The sequence below is a fragment of the Quercus robur genome, chromosome 9 (assembly GCF_932294415.1).
Source record: "Quercus robur chromosome 9, dhQueRobu3.1, whole genome shotgun sequence".
NCBI classification, from domain to species: Eukaryota; Viridiplantae; Streptophyta; class Magnoliopsida; order Fagales; family Fagaceae; genus Quercus; species Quercus robur.
In genome coordinates this window covers 47,724,964-47,743,835 of record NC_065542.1, presented here as the reverse complement: position 1 = coordinate 47,743,835, position 18,872 = coordinate 47,724,964, and the positions used below count along the sequence as shown (strand labels likewise).

Sequence of the window (18,872 nt, the reverse complement as noted above, 5' to 3'; positions counted from 1 at the left end):
AAAATAATTTGAACATACCATTATTTGTTATACATCTTTTAAAAAAAGTGTTATATATATATATATGTATGTATATGTATATGTATTGCATGTCCTATTAAATTTGTTTCTTCTTTTTAATAGTTTAAAATAAATTTTGTGGGTTCCAGTTAGCTCAACTGGTAAAGTCTCTGATGGTTGTATAAGAGATCTAGGGTTCAATCCCCGCCTACACCAAAAACTGATTGGTGTCTTGGTCTGATGATAAAGAGCTATCATCAGGAGCGGACGCCATAAGTTGAAACTCTCTAAAAAAAAAAAAAAAAAAAGTTTAAAATAAATTTTTTTAAAAAAGTTAGTTGTTGTCAAAGAAATTAAACTTGAGGATGAATGTCATATTCAAAATCAATTGAATTTTTATTTGGTTTTGATAATAAGTATTCTTATATAATTTTTTATTAAAAAAAAACCGTACAAATCATAGTTATGAAACTTGGACCGGTCTACTTGGTTTGACCAATAATCTACTAATCTAGTGAATTAGTACATGCACTTGAACTAACAAAACTCATTAAAACCCAGTGGGCTTTTGGCAACCCATGCAATTTGGACTGGTTGATTTTACCCAACTACTTTCGTAAATTTGAACAAGATTACTTTTTCAGGTCCATTCCAATGCCCTTTTAAAAAAAAAAAAAAAAAAATTAATTTGGAGTGTAATGAAACCAAAGGATTTTATAATGATATAGATGCTGGACTATTCAATAAAGATATAGTTTTATATTTAGGCTCATATTGTAATCAATGGGACTAGAGCAGCTAGTGAGATATGCAATATGCATAGAATATGACTTTGTAGTTTGATATATGCTTTTCTTTCAAATAATTTTAAGACATGTAATGTAATTAAATTTTATTTAGCAAAGACTTAGCTACAATTCTATAACTTCCTTTTATTTTATTTTATTCTATAACTTCCTTTTATTTTATTTTTATGTTTTCTAGTGATGTGACTTATGAAACTTTTTGTTTAAATTATATTATATGGCTTGTTTTTTAGACTTGGTTTTGATTAGTAACTTAGCCATGCCTACTTTTTCATTTTTCATATTTTTTAAAATTATTTTTATATCTATTTAATTTTTTATTTAACCTTGCAATTAAACCGATGATGCATTGGGTTAATGTCTAGTATGGTCTAATAATTGCGGTATAAATTCCTTTACATCAATAAGTAATGCACCAATTAATACATGAAATTCAATGCATTTCTCCTATTAATACATGACAATAAATGCATTAACTATATGCAATTATTGATTTTAAGGGGTGGAACTTGGAAGATTAAATGAAGAGAATTTTCATTCTTTCTCAAGAAATGCTTCACTTAGCAAAACCTTAGACCATTATAGCTAAAGTTATAGCGCGCTTTTAGACATACTAGCCGATATCCACCATGATGTGCATGCACACTATTTGTTCATTTTCAAAACTTTAATAAGAAAATATTTTTATAGTTCATGTATAATACTCGTTATGTGTTATGGACAAAATGTAGGTACAATATCTTAGATGCTGTTCTTTAGGTTCCCCTCTTAAAATTTAGTCATGTGGCTATTTAACTAAAAAATACACTTTCATCTTATAAGGAAAAATTCACATGGCAGAATCTTAAAATGAAAACCTAAGGAATAGTATCTAAGTACTATACCTAAGTCTTGCCCATGTGTTATAATAGTTCAGAAATAAATTTTAATTATTTATTATACGTCAATAAAATTAGTTACAAAAATGTAAATTGTTGGTCGAATATTACATTGCATCTTTATATTCGCAATTTTTGCAAAATATTAAGATGATTAGAGATTAAAAAAAAGGTTTTATTTAAAAATAGTTAATTAAATAGTAAATAACATTCATTTAATACAAAATTTGATATGCATGTTAAAGATTAAAAAAAAAAGTGTAATATAAAGGTATGATTTGAATATATTAGACCGATAAAAAATATTGATATAACATTAACAAAATACTAAACTTTACTCAAACCATGGGTGGAGTTCGCATGGGAGTCTTCCTTGTTCTACTTGGTATGATCCACTAACAAACACTTGATCTTGAATCATTGGCTCTAATACCACTTGTTAGGGAGATAACACCTTAGGAAGACTTCAAGTGAGAGGTTTATTGAGCCAAAAGTTAAGCCAATGAGTTTGGGCCTAATTTTGTTAAATTAACTACTCACTCCTGTCATTAGCATCCCACATAAGATTTCAAAAATTAACTAACCACAACACTCACATGTGAATATTCCAATACTTTATTTATTATTTTATCAATAAAATATCTTATAAACTATAAAGATTGATGGATAATTAAATATGGTAATTGTTAATAAATAGATGTTATAGAATGCTTTACACATTCCCTACGTACAAAAAATGAATTCTCGAACCTATTATAAAGGTTTGTAAATACTTAATTCTCTGATTAAAAATAAGAAACTTAACAGCCTTTTAACCCTAATTCAATAATAGAATTAATTAGACATTGTAGACACCTTATTTTATATCTGTTATGACTTAAGTCTCCATTTCCTAATGACGATACTCAAAGACCCATTGCCAATAAGTCTCAGTCAAGCAAGATGATAGAGAACTCAATATTTTTCAAACCTACAAAAACCCTTTGGAACCCTAGTTCCACACACACGGATTGGTAATCTACATACCCAAGTTCCAGCCTGCATGCACAGGTTATCAACAGGGGCGGCTTAATGTATTTGGGGGCTTAAGGCAAAAACTGAAATTGAGGCCTTTTATATATTTAAATATGATTTTTAAAAATTTAAATTCAACTATCTTATTTTAGATGTAAAATTACTACTAATTAACATGAACCATGTAGATTTTTTTTTGAAAGTCTATAGACAAAATTTGACAAAACTTTTCACATCTATTAATGTGACAGATTGATAATTTGATAGTGATAAGTAAAAAAGTAATGTTAGTGGTGGACTTAGATAAAAACTAATAAAAGTTTGTCAACTCAATTTGTGAAAAATGTTGTATTTTTTTTTTTTTTTTTTTTTGTATTGCTCTTTTTTTTTTTTTTTTTTTTTAGAAGTGCTATATTCATAATATTTTCATAACAAATCTTAGGAGTTAATTTGTTATTGGTTCTAATTTGAACTCATCACTGAAATTAATTTTTTATCATTAATAATACCATGTAACAACTTGTCTCTTAGAATTTATTTTGAAAGTGTTGTAAAAATTGATGTGGGCGTAACATTTTTTTTTTCTTTTTTTTCATTTGATAAAAAAATATTATTTTATTCATTGGCTAATACTTGGACTTAATTAATACTATTATAATATTTTTTTAAAATCCTAATGATTAAAATTTGGGGGCCTTTTTTCTACTTAGGGCCTTAAGCGACCGCATCAGTTGCATTATATATAGAGCCGGCATTGGTTATCAAGCATGTGTTGAAAAAGTTTGGTAAATCCATTTATAGGAATTTCCTCATATGAACTCAAAGAGTACGGATTCCTCTTTGTTAGAAGAAGGTCTTGCACTTGAGATTTCTCTTATAAAAGGTCCCATGAGTACATATTTTAAGGAGTTTGTGTACATATATTAACCTCGATCATGCATACTCAACCTCACCCATAAATTCAAATTTCCAGTTGTGATTATTGTTTGCTTGATTTCTAGCCTTCAATTCCGTGATAGTAAAATTTTTTTTAATATTCCTAACATCATTAAGAAAAATTATGAGCAAAATAATTATTAATATTAAAATTAGAATAATACTAAAGATAGAAACCACTTTATAAAAAAATTTACAAACTGCTGATGTAGTAAATGATTATTGATAAATGAAAAAGTAATATTAATGATGGGTCTAGATGAAAACTAATAAGAGGTTGGCTACATCAACATTTTATAAAAATGTTACAAAATAGTTTGTGTCTGTAGCATTACTCTTAAAATTAATTATAATATTGTCAGGGGAAATCATCTTTAAAAATCAATTTTAATTTTACTCACTTTTCTTTAAAAAAAAAGTTCACATTTAGGAAAAATAAATCAATAGTTAAGTAATGTAACCCCTTGATCCCCACTATAATATTAATGAAACCTACTACGAGAGTGTGAGACATTCATCGTACATTGTAACTGTTTGTTGGCATTAACTGTAGTGGCTCAACACCTATGAAGTTATGTGAGGGAGTTGTGTGCGCGAGTTGCGAAAACTGCGCAAATATCAACAACAAATATTTATGAAAAAATAAAAACAAAAACAAAAAAACAAACTGGTGGCAAAGACGAACAGTCGAGCAAACTCACATAGTATAATACTATGGTTGATAGTTCCATCAAGTTCGATACAAAATGCACCATTTCCGTGTCTTCCAGTCCAACCTACCCACTCCAGTAATAAATATGAGTTTGTTGCCATGTCTGTCAATTTTTTCTGGGCATTGTCTACTCAAATATGGAAGTTCTATTCCAGTTCACCAGCTTCCATATAAAGGAGACGTGCACTAAAGCTCTACTTGCAGAAGCGTCCTCAATTAGGTCTCTCTTCTGGGTATTTATCTCTCTCTCATTTGAGGTTACATTCTGTTGTGCTTAATGCTTTTTCTTTTTCCTTTCTAGATATCATATCTCAGTGTTTAGATGCCTTTTTCTCTGCCGTCAACGTAGGTTCTGATCACTTAATTGTTCTGATTTTTTCATTCTGAAACTTATATGATAATTATCAATATTCTTGATGGTTTTTTCTATCTTTTTATTTTAATCAAAGTCTAGTTAACATGGTTGGCTTTGATCGTCCTCTTGTTTAATTAAAGAGTAATAAGATATTCTATTGTTTGCAGTTCTTTCAATCAATTATTTGTTGTGTCATTTAGGGTTTTACATTACTAGGTTTTTGTTTTAATTTTTTTTATAGATCACTTCATGGATAAAGGGAAGAATCCTCTGTTGGAAGATGAAGACATGTTTTTTATGCATGGTTATCAGCCTCAATTTCCTGATGGTGAAAACCTTGTTTCAAACAATACTAGCTTTTATGACAAACATGAAGGTTCAGGCTCAGCCTTAGGCTCAGACTTGGGTTTAGGCTTGGTGGATGGAACTTCTATTTTGGATGAAATGGAGGAGGCCGAAGAGAATTTCTTTTCGAAATTCATCAGCATGAATATAGGTTTGATTGATTCGCCTGCTATTGAAACTTCTTCTGTTGTACCAGCACCATCAAATCCTATGGATCCATATACTGATCCTGTGCCCCAAGAGCAAGCTCCACCAGAAACAATTGTTTCATTACCAGCACCGGCAGGATCCACTGATGATGCACCCCAACCAATTGTACGGAGATGCTTGTCTGCTGCAGCACTTGCAGAGATAGCCCAACATGATCCGAAGCGAGCAAAGAGGTATAGAAATATATGTAGACTATCTTTTGGGAATTATAATCTCTTTTCCTTAGGCTGCTATCTAATGTTGGTTAATCTGCCTCCATTAATTTGTGTTAGCTGATTTACATATATGATTGAAAATTTTGGCACGCTTTTGATGATTTTCTTCTTCGTACGTGCTTCTAATCTTCTTTGTCCATGGTTTGAAAATGTATCATGACATTTATTCCTTATGCTGCTATCTATTATTGGTTAATCTGCCTCCATTAATTTGTGTTAGCTGAATTACAAGTATGATTGAAAATTTTGGCGCGCTTTTGATTATTTTCTTCTTTGTACGTGCTTCTAATCTTCTTTGTCCATTGTTTGAAAATGTATCGTGAAATTTATTGTGTACTAGTTAGTAATTAAGATAGATATCCTTTTAATTAAGTATGACTAGTTATTTATTGATTTAACGGGTAATCGTTGAAGTTAACATATATGATTGCTATCATTATGTTGATTGAATAGATGGGAAATATATAATGACTTATGTGAATGAAAAATATCAATCAAATGTCATAAATTTTCATCCATGCCCGTGAATTCCTAATATGTTTATTTAGCTTTATAACCCATGTTTCTATTAACTCAGGTGTCTTTCACAAGCTCCCTAGGGAAAATCTAAGCATGGCCGTAGAAGTATAGAAAAAAATTTATATAATAAAAAAAAAAAAAAAAAAAACAAACAAACAAACAAACAAACAAACTTGTCAACAGGAATGTACTTATTTAGAAAGCAAGTTCAACGGTGAAATCTTAAAGCCTAGTCAAGTATAAAAGATGTTATATTACTAAATATGTGTAATTAAACCATTGGAGTTTATGGACTTGCTCATATTTATGATCTTTAGGAAACACCTTGTAGGCAGTTCTAGCAAAATATATCTTCGAAAAATGAGAAAGTGTTGGTTTTCCCTTTAGTAGTGTTAGAGACTGCATCACTCCTGTCTCTCAAAATTGAATATTCAAATTATTCAGAAGATAGGAAGCTTATTTGGTGCTTTTTTTTTGGGATTTTTATTGTAAACAATTATGAACTCTGACATTGTCTTCCATTTTCTACATGTATAAGTCTTATATTTCAATATTGTGGTCATGTGCAATTCAAAAAAATTTCCCATAATGATGCAGCCAAAAGCTTGTGTTTTTGCGAACACACATTATCAAGCTGACAAATATCCCGGTTAACTTTTGAGTTCTTAAATTTGTATGGAAGGACAATTAATACTGTAATAATGAAAATTTTATGGGACACTTTTTGCAATACCTAGAGAAGTGCCTATTTGTGCATTAGGAGTAGAAGGATTTATTAAATGCTCTAACTATTCTAACTCTTGAGAAAAGCTTCACTTTGATGATTTTATAACTGTGATAATTTTTGTCAATATGACAATGATCAAACTTTCCCTTTATAGTTAAAGTTCTTAGTTGATAATTGCTTTGAATATGTCTTGTGGTTTGTCTGGTTTAATCCCTTGATCAGATAGTGTATGTTATTTGTGCATATATGTAATTTCTTTAGATATATGCAAATGTAGCCCACCATGACTAATTAAGTGAAAAGGATCCATAGAGTCAATACCTTTTTAGTTGGGATTAAAGGCTAAGTGAAAAGGATATCCATAGAGGCAAATGTCTTAAACGTGTTGTTTTTCAATACCGTGGTTGCTTGTCATTATTAAATGGTTTTTTAGGTGATGTTACCTAGCCAAATCCATATTTAGTTCTCTCAAACTAACCAGAATGTTGCTAATCTTTTATTTTACATGTTATCCTTTTCTAAACATAACTGACATGCTTATTTGTTTGATTGAATCTGTGATAGAATTATAACAAACAGATTGTCAGCTGTGAGAGCGAAGGAGAAGAAGAAGCTTTATATTTGTATGCTTGAACATAAATTACAATGCTTGCTATCAGAAATGGATGCATTATCAACCAAATCTAACATAAATCAGGTAATTAGCATGACTGGCATCATAACAGTTTAGCAAACGAGGAATTTATTTTCAAAGTAAAAAGATAACATTTTTTTTTACACTTTTGGTTTACCCATATATGTTATTGACAAGCATTCTTTTTTCTTTTACGATAGAAGCAGCTTATTTTCTTATTTTTCAAAAGCAATTTGTGAAGTTTTATGTTGTTCAATACATTAATAAGCAGAGAGACAACTATTTCCTGAAGGCTGAAAGCAATAGACTGAAAGAAAGTCTAGACAACATGGAGCAGCTAATGCGCTTGCAAGATTGTAAGGATTTCTTTCACTTCTTTGCAGTTTTGGTGCTTTTCTTCCAGTTTACGTTCTAATACTCCAACCTTTAATTATACTTTCTCACCTGAAGTTTAATTTTATTTGTTTCTGGTTCAAAGATGCAATGTATACATATTGTCATGAGGTCATTTCTTTGTTCTCAGAGTTTACTTTCAAAGATTGTGATTTTTAACATTTGATTTTTAATTATTTTCAGTTAATTTTATTGAAGAACTAATTTCGATCAGGTGGCTAAAGTGCAACATTTTGAACTACATGTTGACAAATGAATTCAAACTAAACAAATATTATTAAAATATAATTATCATTTTTTCCTATTACTATTTTTTTTTTTTAAATATCTTGTGTGTTTGTGTGTGTGTGAACACGCGCCAAGGAAATGCACATGATCTTGTATACTGTGTTTTTCAGATTGTCTTCCCTTTTTAGTATTCAATTAGATCTTTTAGGAGACAAAACTTTCTTCTTTTGTCAAGTAGGACCTAACTGTCATATAAGGAGCTTGCACTTTAAAATCAGTCGTGTTAGTGATTTTTTTGTATCAGTACAATTGAATTTATCCAAATCATATGGAACTTGCTATATGTAAAATTTATTTTTATTTTTTATATTTGATTAAAATATAATAATGTGAAAACTATTTCTCTGGCATAGTTTCTGCATATATTGCATTTTTCACACTAACTGGTTGGACATCATGAACTATTCACATTGCGTACGATATTGTTTCCTTCCACCATGGGCTTTGAAACTGTTGATGAGGTAAAACTAATTGGAAAATATTGAGCTAATTGAGACCAATGAAGTTTATACTCAACTTTGGGCTTTTTTTTTTTTTTTTTTTTTTGATTGATGAACAACTTTGGGGTTTTAATCTTCTTTGGAGTAGAATGAGCTGAATTATTAGTTTCCAAAAATGTACAATCGTAAATATACAAATTATGACATATAATTAATTATAGGTTTATAGCTTGTTACTGTAAGCTGAATATTGTAAAGAGAGATAAAAAGAAAAGGAATGTTATAGATGATAGTGACAGAAAAATTAGCATTATCAAAAATTTTCAACATTGTGAAAGAAGAAAGAGGTTCGGGAAGCATCTTGTCTTTCTAATTAAACTAACTCTTACAAGAATGGTACTAAGAACTCGCATACATTTTCAGACTCACCTAAATCACATTATAACCTTTTCTCTTCATTTTAGTGAATTCTTATCATTAGAAGGAATTGCTAAACATGCAGCAGGGGAAGAGAGATATTGTTATGCCTATTGCTGATTCTTTCTTAACCTAGTTTCATTTCTTGTGTTGTTTCTTTTATCAACTACAAAGAAATGTAATCATGTTTCATTTATAATTTGGTTTCTCTTATCAATTGCAAGGACACGTTTATAGTGAGTTTGTAAAAATCAAGGCTTCAGGAAAAAGAATTATAAATGATTTTTTGAGAGAATAATGGATTCTAATTAATAGTAGATTTGAAAATTAAAAAGAATGTAATTAATGAATGCCCAGATACTTTTCTGGTATTTTTCCTTTCTAAATATGATGACAAACATGTAAAAGTGTCACATTTAATTGTGGGGGACCATATTAAATCATCTATTAAATAGCTTAACTGCAATTCTTGACAAATAGTAAGATTTTATATATATATATATATATATATATATATTGCTTTTCTAAATAATGATTGCAGATTTGTGAAAATGATATAACAAGGGCAAAGTTATTTTAAGAAATTTTTACCACTCATCTAGCTTATTGGTTGCTTTCTATATGGCAATATATTTGCGATAAATCTTGTGTAAGGAATAGGGATGGCGATTTTGTTTTGCCCCACTCTAACCTAACACACATGTCTACGTGGATTTTTCCCACTATGCAGAGGTGGTGGGGGCGGAGATGAGATGAGATTTTGGCCCTGCACCCTAGAGTGAGACAAGGACCTTGGCCCATTGTCCCATATATATATAAAACCTTTATTTTATTTATATTAAAAAAACTCCCCTAGGGTTCTTAGTAACTTGTATTATTAAGTAAAATGCTAAGATATTAAAACTTTTCTTTTATGGTCTTGTTATATACTTTTTGGTTTATATTATTGACTTACTTAATGAAACATAGTTTGATTTCGTGTGATCAATTTAATTGTAATTTTTGGTATAATTTTATATTTTTGTAATAGGTGTGGGGCAAGGTGGGGGCAAAGCATCCATGATTTGGTCTCACTCCACCCTATTGCCATCCCTACATGTGCTTACTTTTTCCTTCTAATTGTCTACATAACAACTCCGGTTTGATTAATCAATACTTCAAAGATCCTTTTGTATGGAATAGGATAGGGAGAACTTGAACCAAAGACCAATTTATAAGTATCAATTCATTTTATGAAGTTTTATGATGAAGCAGCTGTAATAGTACTTTTTTTAATGAAATTATACTAGAAGTTGTAAATAAAAACAACCAAGATACAAATTTCTTCTATTTATCATTTATTATGGATTGATTATTATTTAATGTACTTATCTTGACCTTCACAGGTTCGATCTCATTCTTTTTGCTTGATTGCTAAAACCATCCTAGACCAACTTTAGGTTAGGAATCTTAGGATGACCTGTTCTATGCCAAGCTTGACCTAGGTCCAAATACTTTAGCATAAACCAATTAGTTAGGTCATGTTCAACATGTTCTAGTTTAATACATGATTTGATGTGTTTGATAATGTGGTAAAACATTTTTATTAAACATTGTTTGTTAATATATAGTTTTATTTGCTGACAAACTTGAACCAAAAGATTGGATAGAAGTAGGCAAATTTGGATCCGATGTAATAGCCTAGCTATTGCACCATGCAATTACCACGCAATTACCACGCAATTACCACCCTATGTGAGATCTAAAAGTTGATTGGGTAAATATTTTTTAACCCTTTTTTTTGGTCTTGTCAAATTTTACATCTCACATGGATGTGGTAATTGCATGATGTAATAGCCCTAACTGTTGCACTGAATCTCAATCTGAAGTAGGCTACAAGGATTGGGCTGTGATTAACTATTAGATGTACACTTTTGCAAACAAAAGAAATATTTTTCTTAAAGAAAAACTATACCTCATTGCAATGTACTGCCATTATAGAAAATAGCTTCTACTACTTGGCTAGAAATGTCATATTGTTTAACAAAATCCAATTTTCTATAGTAGCCGCAATCTGGTGGAGTTGACTCATTATGTCAAAAATTTGAAAAAGCATTTGTTAACTATGATGCAAGCAATATTTTTGGTATGTCATTTACTGTGCATATAGTAAAATCTTTGTGTTTTTTATACAGTATTGAATGATGAAATGAAAAGGGAGAACGAAATTTTGAATCTATTGAAGAACCAAGTTATTGCCAATGGTGGGACAATGATCAACTTCATTGCATCTTCTGATAACAACCTTCATGCAGTGGATGTTCCATTAGCAACACCTCAATTTTCTCAGCTCCCAATTCAGATTCCAAACCAGGGCCAACAACCCCAGTATCATCCTCAACAGCAAAATGGGCAATCTTCCTATCAAGTTGAACATGAGCAGCAGGAACAACCTGGTCAATTTGCACAGAATCTGCAGCAATATCAATCTCAAATACAGAATAATCTGCAGGTAATGCCCGATCATCTTCAACTACAACAAAACCAGCAACCATTTGTTCAGCAAATGCAATTTGAGGACAGCAACATAGGAGCATATCATTCTATGCCTTCTCCAAGTGCTAATGGGAGATGTATTTAAGCAGTCAACAATTATTCCAAATCATAACTGGTTTCATTTTCCGTGGCATTAGTATGTTTGGACAACGGTTTATGGAATTCACTTTTCAGGACTCTGGCATATCTTTTATCCTATTGTCTTCATAAACGAAAAGAAAAATGTAAGAAAACATTTGAAGATTGAATATTTTCTTTGGATGACCTATACCTATTGATTCCTGTAGGGGTGAAGTGCGTCTATGTTGCACTAGTTGATGGATATAGGCTCATTGAGAGATGCAATCTTGCGTACAATTTTTTACTTGGTTTGTCATACACAAATGTATGGTATCCATTGTTTTTCAACTTCTCTAGGTTCTTACCAATTTCTCTAATTGAAAGCACTTACTTTCATTTTATTGAATGGTTGCCATGTTATTTCTGTGGGTCATATATATTTGATATGTTATGATGTACAGTTTTTATCATCCACTATGTCCCTTTGGTGACCACGGGATCATATTTGCAAGATACGAAATAATATACAAGCTGTCAAAAGCCTTGTAACTCGACGAGCATATCTGGTGTCTCCAATAAAGGTGTATTCAATAGTCAATTCTTGCATTCTCCAACTATCAAATTATCAACCAAAAAAAAAAGTTACAAGCTTGAAGACTCTCCCTCATATAGACTGAAACTCCAATGCCTAGAAGATTTTATAAATCAGAAAAATATAAGATATACTGTTATATTATTGTATTAAATGAATTCCTTGTTATTCTTTGTCTTAAACCTAATGGAAGCTAAATGTCACTGTATACTCTCTCCCTCTCTTTCAAGCTCGAGTATCCAACTCACACACCCATATATCTTTTCTGAATAAATGTACTCATTTAAACCATGTAAATAGATAATCATTTGTCCAGGAAACTACTTGTCTATTTCATCTACAATTTTAGAGGTATACTTTCTACAATGTGAAATTCAATGGTCCCTTTAGACATCTAGAAAGAATCTTATAACTTAACATTCATGAATGGTTGTGAATCACGCAATCTCTTCACTTCTCTACTGATAGTACTGTAAGAATCTTATAACTTAACATTCATGGATGATTTTCATGAATTGATGACTTTCCATTGATAAATAGTAGCATATATATTATGACATCTAAACCCATTGAGGCAAGTTAATTATTTAGGAAAATTATAAATTATTATCTTTATGATTTGAAAATGATCTTTGGGAAACAATTATGATGTTACTATTATTATTATTTTTTAAATATGAAATTTTGTTTATTAATAACTTTCGCATAGGAACTTTTTGCAACACTTCATAAATTTGCAAAATTAGGCATATATTTTTTTTTTCTTATATACAAGATAGAAATTCTACTATAATTTAATTTAAGTGTATATATGTGTGAAACTCCCTCTTGAAAACTTGAACTCCAGTCTTTGCCCCCCCACACCCCACAAGCATTTATATTTATGGAGTGACCACCGCACCAAGGGTGCGCGGTGGTTAGGCATATACTTAATCATGTTTCTTATTCACATGTATTTAAGTTTGTCAATAATAATCACTATAATGATTCAACCAAAAAGAAAGTTATAATCACCATAATAGAGTGGATAATCTTAAAACTTATCATCTTTGACTTTGTGACTAAAAAAAATAAAAAGTACCATGATTCAGTTTATTGTGAGTTATGTGAAAGATGGCAAAGTATGCAAAACCACACCTAACCCATATTTTTTCCTTTGCCATTGGCAGCACGACTTTGAAAAATGTCTTGTGCTAAAATTTACATTCAGCTGCACACCATGGAACGTGGTGGTATTTAGACATGAAAGGTTCAAGCTTGCATTTACAATTATCAATAGCTCTATATTTAACTTATTGTGTTAATATAAAACATATTACACAAACACACAACCGAGAGAGAAAGTGAAGATGGACATATATTACTATTGGGATTCTGTTGTCTTGTTCAGATGACCATCATTTATCCATTTGTCTTCTATAGGGATATTAGCAGAAGAGGCAGAACCATTTTCATCTTTGGTTTGCTGAATAACTCCATTCATCCTAAGTTGTTGAGAAGTTTTAACTTTCTTCTTGGGATAGATATGCACCGAAGGAGGCAAAAGAGAGTCCTGTATTGCCTACAAATGCTCAATTCCTAAATAAATTAATAACTTTACCAAACATCAAAAGTAAATTCTTTTAAAAGAAAAGACAAATCAGAGTGAATTGAGCAAAATTTCAATGATATTACCAAAGAAAGTGCCAAAGATGCACTTTTCTAAGAAATTATTAGGTCTACTAGGAGGATTGTTGACGTGGTCCTCCCCAACCTTTCAACCAATAAAATGCTATTATTTATGTAAATGTGACATCACATGGTAATTTTTATTTTTTATTTCTTCTGCTGATTAGGAAGCTCACTCACACATTTGCATAGATGGCATTGTTATTGGTTGGGAGGACCACGTCAGCAGTCCCCCTGGTGGATCTAATAATTTCTCCACTTTTCCTAAGATCTAACAAAAGTCAACAAATTTTCTTTTCCTTTGAGAGAAGCGATAAATAGTATTAATAATGGGACTATGAAAAAATATACAAGGCTCACATTGAAGATGGCATTTCTGGCTCAATTCCTAAATTCCATTACAAACACAGAGGCATACAAAAGACAATAACAAAACAGAACAGGAAATAGCATGCTTTATGGACTGGCTAGTTATATTTTATCAAGTGATACTGTGATAGATAAAACTTTCATGTGCAAGACACAGAACCTAATCCGGAGGAAGAAAAAAAAAGAAAAAAGATTAAGATGACTTTATTGAGCTCTTTTCTCTTTCAATTCATTGCTAAGGATAGGCCTTACATGGAATCTAACACAACTTTCAGAGTACATCAAGTAATTGGTAAAACCTGTACCTAAGGGTTTGTTTGAATACCGCTTATTTTGCTAAAAACTAAAAACTGAAAACAATAATAAAAAAATAATAAAAGTTACTGTTCACGCGTTTGGCACTGTTCATAAGCCGAGACATGCGTCCAAGAAAAAAAAACGCAGAAAATGCAACGCAAGAAACACAATACCCAAACGCCACCTAAATATGTGAAGTATCCTAGAGGAATATGTTTATACATTTGCCTGTATAATGTAAACAAATAATTGTTCTGAACATGCAGCTGTGTGAGAGTGAGGATAAAAGTGTAAAACCAGTCCTGGTTTGTCAATTCTTCAGAGCTCTGTTTTTCAGTGTTTAAGGCTGTATCTAACCACACAAGTAACTCATTTATAGATACTCCCAACTACTGTAGTAGTCATAAAACATTGACCTAGGTTCTCTCTTTATAAACCAGTTCTAGTTATAATTTCCCTAAATTTCTTGACCAATGTACATGGCTTACAAGGATTCCTTGAGTTAAGCTGACTTGCACTTCTCCCTTTGATCAACCTGGGTCTTGAACTATTCATTCAACCAGTTCAAATTATGTACGTATTCTTGACAAACAGGAACTTAAAATTCCTCAGCATGACTGCATCAAACATGTTGGGGACACTTCTTGCATGTGTGTCCTTAAGTGTGTTGGGAGGAAAAGAGTTTTCCTTTGATTTTAGATATGTTTTTAAAGATTTTGATAGTTGTTATTTATAACTTAAAATAAACATATGCCTATAAATAAATAAAATAGGACAAAGTTTGGCTCCAACCACCAATAGGAAGATGACATTTGTCCTTGACATGTGCAATGCACATGTTATCTTCCTATTGGTGGTGATGCATGGATGCTAAGATTTTTAGGATTTTATTCTCTTTTTATATTGCATTTAATGTAATAGGTTACAAGTTATTTCCTTTCCTTCTATGATGTAGTTTGGGTTGCATTTAAAGGCCCTAAAATGCAGTATTGTAAGCAGTCAATTGTGGATTTAAAAAAATTGGGGTGGAGGTTTACTTCCAGTGCTTGGTGCTAATTCCAAGCAAACCTAGGAGCTGACTCTTGGGTTTCTATCATGCTTGCTGCTAATTACAAGCAACCCTAGGTGCCGATACAAAGGTTTTATCTATTTTTATGTTTTATTCACTTGATGTTGACTTCAAGCAAAACCCTAAGTCCTATCCATTTGTTTTGTTTTTTCTTTTCTTTCCAAATAAAATTCCCATGTAGAGCCTATCATCTTGAATCATCGTGTCCATGCTTCTCAGCTTGTCAACAATCTCTTTAGTTATGGTTGCTTTACAAATCTTGCATATGGTTATTGTAGGGTCTTGAAGTGGCTTTGAAATCCATGCAGAAAAAACATTTCATTAGGAAACTTGAATTTATTTTTTATTTTTTTTCTTTTGATAGGTAAAAAAAAAAAAAAAAAAAATCAAGTTTCCTAAGGAAATGTTTTTTCTGCATGGATTGAAATTTTTGAGTTGAAGTGTTACAACTTACAACTGCAATATAGGTAGACAAAGTGATGATGCATCTATAACATGGTTAGATATGAAGCATCCTCTTTGGAAGCCTAAGGCAAAGTCAAGCAAAATACTTGGTAGTTAATTAGGTCAGTAATAATTATATTTGTAGGTCTGGACTTTTATTTGACCTATATGTGAGTTATGTAGTTTATGGGTTCTATGTGTAGGCTTTAGTCCAATTCATTTAGGAGCTTGTGTACTAGTCAAAAGGGAATTCTAGTCTTATCATAAGAGTTAAGATCTAGAGACTATATAAGTGTACTTCTGTACTCAAATAATTCAGAGTTGATTAATAGAAAAATTGAGCATATTGGTTTTTGGAAGGCTTTTGTGCCTAGAATGCTTCTTGATCTGCTTTATTTTCTTTTGTGGATACTATTCATGGGAACTTTCACAGCATTTTTCACAGGACTGTTCACAATCCTTGAGCAACAAGTGTTATTTTCTTCTTTGCAACCCCAAATAGAACCTTTTCCCTTCCACTACCAACCCCTAAAATCTCTCATATTTTACCTACCATATAGCTACCTAATATCTAACTTTTCAAGACCTAGCTCTTTCTTCTAAAATTCTAAACCCTAAATCCACAAATTCTCCAAATCCTAAGCCCACAAGTATGTAGACAGATTTCCCTAAATCTATTCTTCCTCAACAAGTGTCAAGAGGGTGTCAGCACTCCGCACATCCAAATTCTTCTGTTGCATCATAGCCCACATGCATACGATGTAGATGAACACAACTAACCTAGAAGTTACAGTCTCTTCATATATAACCAACCTACCATTACTTAATAATTTTTAGCTAATCAGGACTAAAAGTCATTTATAATTAGAATTAGTTACAAAGATCTTGACACAACAAAATGTGGACCATTTACAACAAATGTATGAATGAAAAGAAACTAATATCCATGCTATAGGGGAAAACTGATTGAAATAGAGAGAAAAAGAATGAAAGAGGCATACCAACCACCCTTTGTCGCCTCTGACCCCACCTCTGATTGCGTAGGCCTCTTTGAAACCATTCTTGAACAATAACTCAGCCACTTTAATGGAATTTCCATCAAAACTACCTTACAAAAAGAGAAACTACTGATGAAATTAAGAATATTTTGGTGCAAACAAGGGAAGTTAAAATCAGAAAGTCTGGCGCTCGATGTAATCTTTACACCATAGACATATGCTTTACAGAGCATTTATTTATCAAGAAAGAAAACTGAAATACTAAGACAGACAACAATTTTTACAGCTAACTAGTGGTCAACCAACTACAACGTTCTTTTCACAAGTCATGAAAACAGCATAAATTTCAATAGGAAGTATTCGACTGACAGTTAAATTAGCTACAGAACAACGATAATACCAATAAAGAAAGGAAAAGAAACAGTCATACTGAACTGAATTCATCTTTAACCTCTACAACAATACTTAGAACAAACAAATTTGGGAAAGATATTCAAGTTTATAACGAATTCAGTTGAGTTAAGGGAAACAGAAAATAAGCCAAATGAGCAATCCCTGACAAGTTATTTCTCTACTCTTTATAAATTGCAAGCCTTTTAAGAAGAATGGTGCATTGTCATCTTTTAGAATTGAACAACTGAGCCACAAGAGAGAAGGGGGGAGGCTTTTTTTTTTTTACCAACTCCAAAGCCCATTTTTTGTACTCTATTTCAATGTTTAAAGTTCTATCCTGTAGGGAAAAAATAGCGAATTAATATGACAACATGCAACAGAATTATTTCCTTTTCTTAGTGTAAATTTAATGCATACTTCAAATATACTAAGCAACTACAGCAATAACCAAGACAACAAACAAACAAAAAAGTGAAGAAGTTGAAATAATATAACAAAACTGGCCCAAACCTATAGTCTCAAGCTTTTGGGTTGACCAGTGTATCTATATGTTATATTAAGGCCTCAATTGGGTGTTATCTTCCCAAAAAATCCAAACATCTTGTTTCTCAAAGGATACGAGCTACTTTGAATATAAAATTTTGACACTTACTTGTCCAGAACACAGACCACAGTACTTGACACATCCCCAAAACTTTGCAAGACCTTCTTCACAAACCCATCTTCATCTCCCTCAGAATACTGAACTTGGACCACACCCTTGTTCAGTATCTTCAAATTTGGAGACCTCAAATACTTCACAGTCTTATTGTCCCTAATATCCAAGAGCTGAACATTGGGGTCGTCCCTGAGTTTTCTAAATGCATCAATGGCAGAAATGAACCTGTATTTTCTTAAGAAAAACTCGTCAGTTAGAGGTATGACAATCAGCCAAATAAAAGTACACCCAGCAACAAAAAATGGGTTCCTGTTAAAAAAATCATCAATCGCAAGTAACACTGACTCCAGGTTAATTTTGTCAGAGACAACAGGTTCAGAAGCAAAGCAAGGAAGAGGAGTAAGGAGGTTGATTAGAGTGAGAGAGAGTTGGGTTTTTGTTAGATTTTGAAACAGGGGAGCCAAATGAGAGGTTTGGAGAAGCAAAGGATGGTTTTGGAGAGGGGTTTTGTTGGTGGGGAAATGAGGTTTATGAGAAGCCAAAAAATGGCAAGTGGAAATGGGCTTAGAGCTGCATGTTTTCTGGGTTTTGAGTGGACAAGATGAGACGACCATGGAAAGAGACTCCATGAGGAACATTTGGACAGAAAGAAAGAGGATAAAGGCAAGGGTGGCAGTTTATCAGTTTATGTGATTGGGTTCTCTCGTTTTCCGTTGGTTCTTCTCTTTTCTTTTCTTTTCTTTTTTTTTTTCTCTTTACTTTTCACTTTTTTCTTTTTCTTTTTTTCTTTTTTGGTCCAAGAAGAAAGAAACTTTTTCAACTTGCTATTTGCCCTTACAACTTACATATTCCTTCATTTTAAAAATACACTAATACTAGGATTTAAAATTTTAAATCCAC

General features: G+C 31.6%; 2 protein-coding genes across 4 annotated transcripts in view; one reads left to right on the top strand and one right to left on the bottom strand.

Moving 5' to 3' along the window:
• The first annotated feature begins 4,949 nt into the window (after positions 1–4,949).
• Positions 4,950–11,802, top strand: LOC126700337 (probable transcription factor PosF21). Its single transcript, XM_050398433.1, has 4 exons — positions 4,950–5,429; positions 7,282–7,414; positions 7,623–7,707; positions 11,064–11,802. Exons 1-4 carry the CDS (start codon positions 4,951–4,953, stop codon positions 11,507–11,509), a joined length of 1,143 nt encoding a protein of 380 aa, XP_050254390.1. The 5' UTR covers position 4,950; the 3' UTR covers positions 11,510–11,802.
• A 1,445-nt stretch (positions 11,803–13,247) lies between these two features.
• Positions 13,248–18,872, bottom strand: part of LOC126698783 (rhodanese-like domain-containing protein 4A, chloroplastic) — a 28,126-nt gene continuing 22,501 nt past the window's right edge. Inside the window, exons 2-4 of one of the 3 annotated variants that reach the window (XM_050396214.1) lie at positions 17,967–18,345; positions 16,925–17,027; positions 13,248–13,637 (exon numbers count right to left, since the gene is read on the bottom strand). In XM_050396214.1, coding sequence (XP_050252171.1) covers positions 13,440–13,637; positions 16,925–17,027; positions 17,967–18,345 — 680 coding nt within the window. In that variant the 3' untranslated portion in view covers positions 13,248–13,439. Of the gene's footprint in view, positions 13,638–16,924; positions 17,028–17,966; positions 18,668–18,872 lie in introns of those variants that run through there. The other 2 variants (XM_050396215.1, XM_050396216.1) reach the window with 2 other exon arrangements.

What these genes read in the sequence shown, in the direction of transcription:
- LOC126700337 (XM_050398433.1), top strand. Translation starts at nt 4,951, where the DNA reads ATGGATAAAGGGAAGAATCCTCTGTTGGAAGATGAAGACATGTTTTTT. An exon ending in GATCCGAAGCGAGCAAAGAG is followed by an intron (nt 5,430 to 7,281) that starts GTATAGAAATAT and finishes AATCTGTGATAG; the next exon opens with AATTATAACAAACAGATTGT. An exon ending in GCTAATGCGCTTGCAAGATT is followed by an intron (nt 7,708 to 11,063) that starts GTAAGGATTTCT and finishes TTTTTTATACAG; the next exon opens with TATTGAATGATGAAATGAAA.